At 53.3% G+C, this 6,872-nt stretch overlaps 1 protein-coding gene across 2 annotated transcripts in view; it reads right to left on the bottom strand.

The window, feature by feature from the left end:
- Nucleotides 1–6,872, bottom strand: part of PTPN5 (protein tyrosine phosphatase, non-receptor type 5 (striatum-enriched)) — a 60,702-nt gene that overhangs the window by 9,917 nt on the left and 43,913 nt on the right. For both annotated transcript variants that reach the window (XM_008582056.1, XM_008582057.1), the window contains exons 3-8: nt 5,812–6,005; nt 5,154–5,261; nt 4,822–4,911; nt 4,105–4,346; nt 2,717–2,906; nt 167–251 (exon numbers count right to left, since the gene is read on the bottom strand). In XM_008582056.1, the coding sequence (XP_008580278.1) occupies nt 167–251; nt 2,717–2,906; nt 4,105–4,346; nt 4,822–4,911; nt 5,154–5,261; nt 5,812–6,005 (909 nt within the window). The remainder of the gene's footprint in view (nt 1–166; nt 252–2,716; nt 2,907–4,104; nt 4,347–4,821; nt 4,912–5,153; nt 5,262–5,811; nt 6,006–6,872) is intronic.

Genomic DNA, 6,872 nt, shown 5'->3' with positions numbered 1-6,872 from the left:
ATTTCAGCAGGGAGGCGATTCCTTTCATTGGGCACCCCCAGTCTTCCATCCCTTCTCCTCCAGTGATAAGTGTCCCACTGCCCCTGAAGGCCCAGCTCTGGGCTTACGGTATTCCTCAGGGTGAGGGTGAGCCTACCCCCACGTCTCTGGGGCAGTGAGTACTCACTGGGCAGGATGGTTTTATACCGGTTCTTCCGCACCAGCCCAGGAATGTCATACTCTTTTGGATCCACAAAATTCATAGGGATTTCCTGCAGAAGGAAGACACAGCGGTGTAAGCGGCTGAGGGCTGGCCCTCATGGATGTTTGAATCCAGGGGCTGCTGTGCCCCACCTTCTAGTCCAGGGGCTGGCTTGAGTGCATACGCTCATTCAATACATATTTACTATTAAATGATATAGTGCACATAAAGCATTTAGAACAGTGCCTGGCACATGCTGAATGCACAATAAATGTTATTATGGCTGTTATTTATTGAAGGCCAGCCTAGCACATAATAGACACTTGATAAATGGTTGAGGAAAGAAGAACAACAAGATAAAAAGCAACCTGGCCAATCACTGCATCTTTTACACTCTCTGTGCAGCAGCTAAACTGAGTGGCTTTACTGATCTGTGTTCCTGCCCTGGGCAACTCCACCTTGGGACCTTGATTCGTGCTGCTTCTTCTGTGGTAATATCCACCCCATCCTCATCTCCTCATGTCCTGTCTAGCTTAAAGGCCACCTCCCCGGAGAAGCCTTCCTTGATTCTCCAGCAGGAAAGGAGCCTCCTTCTGACCTCCCAGGGCTGTATCTGCACCTCTCAATCACTCTGTGTCAAGAGCTCTATGTTGGAACTTCTCTCTTTCCATGCAAGGTCTTCTTGGATCTGGCCTCTCTTTACCTCCAGTGATGCCGGTCTCTTCCCTGTTGTTAATATGCCATTCTCAGTCCTGCCTCCAGGTCTGAGCTTATGGCTTTCCACTTGCTGGGAGCACTGGTCCTACCCCTCCTCTCTCTAAATTGTTGCCACCCCTTAGGGTTCACCTTTATCTCCCCCACGTGCCTCTTCTTGTGCACTCTCTCCCAATCTGTCCACTCAGGTTAGCACCTGACTGTACACAGTTTCATACTATTCATTGTTTTTGGACACACTAAGTAGGGGCATTGTAAAATGAGGATCATAATACCTTCTAGGGTTCTTGCGAGAATCAAAAGGATAAAAAAAAAAAAAAAACATGCACAAAACTGCCCAAGGAGTGGGTGCTCAGGCTATGTTCCTTCCTTTCTGGCAAAATCAACAATTACCTATCTACTGAATAGGAAATGACATACAGGATGTAAGTTCTTTCTTCAAGGGGAGAGGATGGCAGTGGGATCTCAGAGCAGGAGCTGAGGCCAGGGTGGTCAAGGAATGCTTTCTAGAAACATCCAGGGTGGGGGATGGTGTGAACAAAGGCATATGAGGAGAGAAGCACAGGCGGGGTTGGCCCAGTTGGAAGTGGACAGTCCCTGCAGGGGTGGAGGACAGGGCACAAGGCTGGAAAAGGAGGCTGAGGCTAGACAGACTTGGGTTAGGAGGGCTGATTTCTTATGCAGGTGGTGCCAAGTTCTGGCAAGCTTGGAGCACTGGGTCAGAGGGTGGTAGTGGTCTTCTCAGGGGCAAGAGCCATCCGGTCCGGACAGGCAGCAGGGTGGCCTTGAAGAGGGGCAAAGGGAAGGGAGCTGAGAGGGAGGCACACTGCTTTCCACGTCTCTGGCTTCTACCAGGAGGAAATTTCCCCAAATACTCATGGCCCCTTGCCCATTCCTGCCCACAGAAGTGGAAGAGTCACCTCAATGGTGAGTTTGATTGAGGAGCTAGACTTCTGGGCCTCAGCCCCTTCCTTCCTTATCTGTTTGGGTGCTTCCTGCCAAGAAAGAATTATAGATGTGTCCCCATGGGGCAAGACCCATATTGTGGCAGCACTGCCTGTGGTGGGTGGAAAGTGCATCTAATTTAGGGCTTGGTATTAGGAAGCTCACTACTGCTACACATTGCAAAGCCTCATTTCAAACCTATCCTTCACTGACTGTAAAGGTGATATTGTGATCTACGTCTTACCTCAATTGGTTGAGCAGTCAGGCAGGTAAATAGGGATGTTATTTATTGGGCCTCTCAAAGTCCAACAGGAGGCAGCTGAAAGCTGTTGCAGAAGCTGGTGGGAGTTGATTAGGACCTAAGCTAGAGCCTCAGGGGTGAAAAGCAGGGGAGGTGACTGGAGAGATTTCAAGAGGATGAACAATATTTGGCAGGAGGAGGGTGGGAAAACAAGAGTCAGAAGAGAAGGCTTTCTATGAGAAGCTGGTGGGAGTTGATTAGGACCTAAGCTAGAGCCTCAGGGGTGAAAAGCAGGGGAGGTCACTGGAGAGATTTCAAGAGGATGAACAATATTTGGCAGGAGGAGGGTGGGAAAACAAGAGTCAGAAGAGAAGGCTTTCTATGGCTTTCAAAGCACAGTACTGGGTAATAAAGACTAGAAATGCCACTGAACACCAATCACCTGGATGGGTGCTTTGCACATGTTATCAATCCTTTTAATCCTTCCAATACGCTATTGTTTTCATCCCCATTTTCCAGATAAGGACACTGAGGCTCATAGGGGAAACAGCTTGCTCCCCTGCCTGGCTAGGTGGATGATCGACTGAGCACAAAGGTCTGCCCACTGTGGGGGTGGCTGGCTGCAGGAGACTCACAAAGAATTCTGCCTGCAGCAGGAAAGGGTCCAGGGCCTTTTCGTGAAGCTCCTCGGCTTGGAGGACGCGGGAGGCGCTGAGCAGGTACTCGCGGGCCGACTCCTCACGTGGTGACATGAGATAGCCAAAGCCCTCCTCGTTGCAGCCCGGAGTGCACATGTCCAGGGTCAGGGAGACGTTGGAGCCTCTCCTGGAAGAGCCAGGAAAAGGGGAGTAAGTCTTGGGGGCAGGGAGGGGCATCAGCTGGGGGCCTCAGGGGAGGGAGGAGGAGATCAGGGGTGGGAGCAGGGAGGGCTCAAGGAAGAGCAATGGGAGTGTACAAGACCCCCTGTCACAAGGAGCCTGTGTCTCAGCCCTGAGGCGTGGGCATGAACCCATTTCCTGCCTCTTACAGAGGAACAGCTAACTGAGTGGGGATTTGGGGCTCTTGTTCCAGAAGTTATATCCAATGAAACCACAACATGGCCCTCCCCTGGGCTCTCTTCTGTCACTGCTGGAGGCAGTTCCACCCTGTGGCCTCCAGGAAGCTCAGAGAGAGAGGACACCTGCCTAGAGCAGAGATACAAGGCTGGAGCCCAAGAGGATGGCTCCAGACCCTCCACATCACAGTCCTGGGCCCAGCAGTCCTAGGATGAGGCTGCCAGGGAGTTAAGAACATCTCATCTGGGAGAGACCAGGACCCTCAGCGGCCAGGGAAGGAGGAAGTCCTAGGGGCAGCACAGTGGCAGCAAGGATATCTACACTGGACAAACCTTAACATCACAGAACAGGACGGACCCTCGTTATACAGAAAGCAAAACAGAGTACCCACAAGGGGACAAGATTTGCCCAGGCTCTCACAATAAGCGAGTGGAAGAGCTGAAACAAAAAGCTTGGTTTTCTGACTCCTCATCCAGGGCTCTTTCTTTGTGGGTACTCAAACCTGGTATGATCTGGCTTAGCCATCTAGGCTCCAAAAAGAGGGTGTCTATACTTCCCAAAGTGTGCTTTGTGGAACACTATGAGACACTTTATAAAAATAGGCGTGATCGAGTGATTTGGGGAAATGCCATGTACTACCCTCTTCCTGATTTTACAATGAACACAAGGATGCTGAAGGCCCTGACAAGTCCTGCAGAAAAGAAACCTACCCAAATGTGCTTGAGCACAGAAGCATGAGTGTGCACGTCTGCACACCTGTGTATGCCTATGTGTGCATGTGCAGTAACAGCACATCGCAGGGCACTCTGATCTACATGAATCACCTGAAGAGCATGTGTCTACACTGGCTAAGCTCTGAGGCCAGCTCTGTCCTGGGCACCGGGAGTCAGAGTCAGGCATCCACACCTCTGATTGGGAGCTGAGAGCTTGAGGGCCCATAAAGCCCACCCCTCCTCCACCCCTCCCACCTCTCCTGCAGACCCATGGACTTGACGGTCAGTGAGGCGGGGTCGGCTTCAGGCTTGATGTCCATCACACAGTCAAACACGGGTGTTTCAGGCACCAGGTCCAGGTCCAGGAAGTCATCCTCAACCTTCTCCTCCATCCACTCCGAGTAGGTGAAGGAGGGCTGGCGGCTCACTGACTGGCGCCTGTCCTCAGGGGGCATTGGGGTGGGTGGATCTGGGGGGGCTTTCAAGAGGTGCCACACCTGTTGGGAATGTATAGTGTCATAGACCTCAGCCCATGCTGGCTGCACCCTGGGTTCCTGGGGTGACCCTGGGATTGAGCCCTTTCCCCTCAATGTGTCCAGAGCAGCCCTGCTCTCCTGGGAGCTGTTTATAAGACACTGTCCCTCACCTAGGTGGGAGGCTACTGCCTCCACTCTCTTGCCCTAACCCCCTCCCGACTCTTAGTTTCTTCTGGATTCAGGCCTTCTTGTGGGGACTAAGGGTTCCTACACCAGTCTTCTCTCTGCCTCAGCCCCTTTCTTCAGCCCAGATTACTGCAATCCAATTTTTTAGAAAGGAGCTTCTCATGCCAGGCTGGGCACACTGGTGGAAGGAGACAGAAACCTGTCCTTGCCCTACCCAGAATGTCTAGCCTGTTGGACAGGAGCTGGTGAAGATCAGGGCCTCAGGGTCAGAGAAGGAGAGCACTAAGGCTGGGGTTGGGAAATGCCTTACCAGGGCAGTGATGAGGACCAGGCCTACAGACACAGAGACGAGCAGCAGACAGGGGACCTCCCAGACGCCAGGGTCCAGGTCCAGCCAGGCCTGGAGAACATGAGACAAATAGATCAGGGTGGTGATGAAGGCAGAGTTCTCATCTATTTCAATAGTGACAAAATGGAGACTCTGAAAACTGCATCCCAGGTCTGGGGTGGGGACAGGCAGAACTTCAGGGACTTAGATATATCTTCTGAACACAGAGAAGTGCCAACCAGGGGTTGGGGAGAGGGGGACTGGAGGCCCCCAACTGATCCCCCCTACCCTGGGGCTCCCCAGAGCTTACTCACCATGGGTCCCAGCTGTTTCAGGAGAGTGAGCAAGGAGGAGACGAGGTGTGTGGCATTCTGCAACCAGATGTGGCCATAGCCACTGAACCAGAGCACCCCGCAGGCAAGCTGTGGCAGTCAGGGGGAGCGGACTGAGTTCAGAGCCCGGACTCCTGGCCCCTATATTCTCCCTGCAGAGCTCACCTTCAGCCTCAAACTGGCCCCTCAAGGAGGCTCTTGAACCTCTAAGGTCCAGACTGGGCAGCTGAGGGAGGGGCCCAGGATCCTTGTGCTCAGAAGAGGTCTCAGGACTCTCCCTGGAGAAGAGCGTTAGGAGGGAGCCAAGAGAAACCCTTCCCAGAGGAGACCCCACAGGTATGTGTACAAAAAGGAAGTGCCCAGGGAAGGCCTCCACAGACAGGAAGTTCTCAGAGGGAGCCTGCAGGATCGGGTCAGGGGTCAAGGGGGCCTGTGCTCCTGGTTCCCGGTTCTCGGTGTAAGGAAGGCAGCAGGCTGTGAGGGGCTTAGCTACTAAGGCCGTTGCTCAGAAGGCCAGCCATCCCCTCACCCCAGCCTGGGGGCCCCTCACCTCCCTGCAGCTCCCCAGGTGGCCATCTTGGAGGAAGTGGAAGGCTGTCCCGCAACCCGCCCGCTCTCCAGGCCCTGGTGACATCCCTACCAGGAACTGTGAGGCAGCAAACAGGCACAGGCTGCTCCTGACAGTGAGGGAGTGGCTCCCGGCGCCTCGAGGTGGCGGTTTCCGAGCCGGCTCTGAGGGCGGCGAGGGCGGCAGGAGTGGTGGCATCTCTCTCTGCGAGTCCGGGAGCCCTGCGGCCTCGTCCAGCGCCTCCATCACTACCGGCTGGGGGAGACCTGCGGGAGGAGACACACGCCGGCCATGACTCCAGGCCCTGCCGGCACGCGGGGCTCTGCCGACCCTTGGCCGGCCGCGGCTTTTGGGGCTGCTGTGGCTTCCTCTCAAGCCGGGATCAGTCAGCGTGGCTCCACTTCCAGCAGTCACCCTCGATTAGCACAGCAATATTCACCTACCTTCGTCAGAAAGAGCTCAGTGTGGGTGGACAAATTATTTCTCTTTTATTTCTCCAGTAACAGAGTTAAAATGGCAGGAGGTTTTTCAGGGAGTTAATATCGTATTTACGTAGTTTCATTCTTTTCCATTTTCTTAAGGAAACAAAAAACTACCTCAAACTCAATTTAAAAAAAAAAAAAAAAAAAGATACGACATAGCCAGGCTATGACCCCAAACAACCCACCCACGCCTGTCGTCCAGATTTCTGTCCTTTGTGGTCTGTGCCCGGCCGGGGCTGGAGGCTGGACTCTTGACAAGATCACAGCCCCTCCTCCACCTCAAGAACCTCACTCTGAGAGGGGGTGGGAGGCAGAGTGATGTGGAGGAGAATCTTGGTGTAGTAGATTTGATATCAGATGTCTGGGATCCAGTTCTGGGCCTGTCCCTAGTGTTGTGGCCTTGGGAGAATCACTCCCTCTCTGGGTCTGTTTCCCCATCTGGAAAATGGGGTTGGGCTAAACCCTTGGTTTTCACCAAGGTGCACCAGGGACTGGTAACAAGTGTTCTGAGTCTCTATGCCTGCACCTCAAGTGCAGAAGCTCTCTCTGTCCCACCACCTTATACTGGATTTCCGTTAAGATTATTTCAAGCAGAGTTCCACTACTAAAATATCTGAACACCAATGGCTTAGATCTGAGCCCATGACTACA

Source organism: Galeopterus variegatus, unplaced genomic scaffold (assembly GCF_000696425.1).
Source record: "Galeopterus variegatus unplaced genomic scaffold, G_variegatus-3.0.2 Scaffold2508, whole genome shotgun sequence".
NCBI lineage: Eukaryota > Metazoa > Chordata > Mammalia > Dermoptera > Cynocephalidae > Galeopterus > Galeopterus variegatus.
This window is presented reverse-complemented; position numbering and strand designations above follow the sequence as displayed.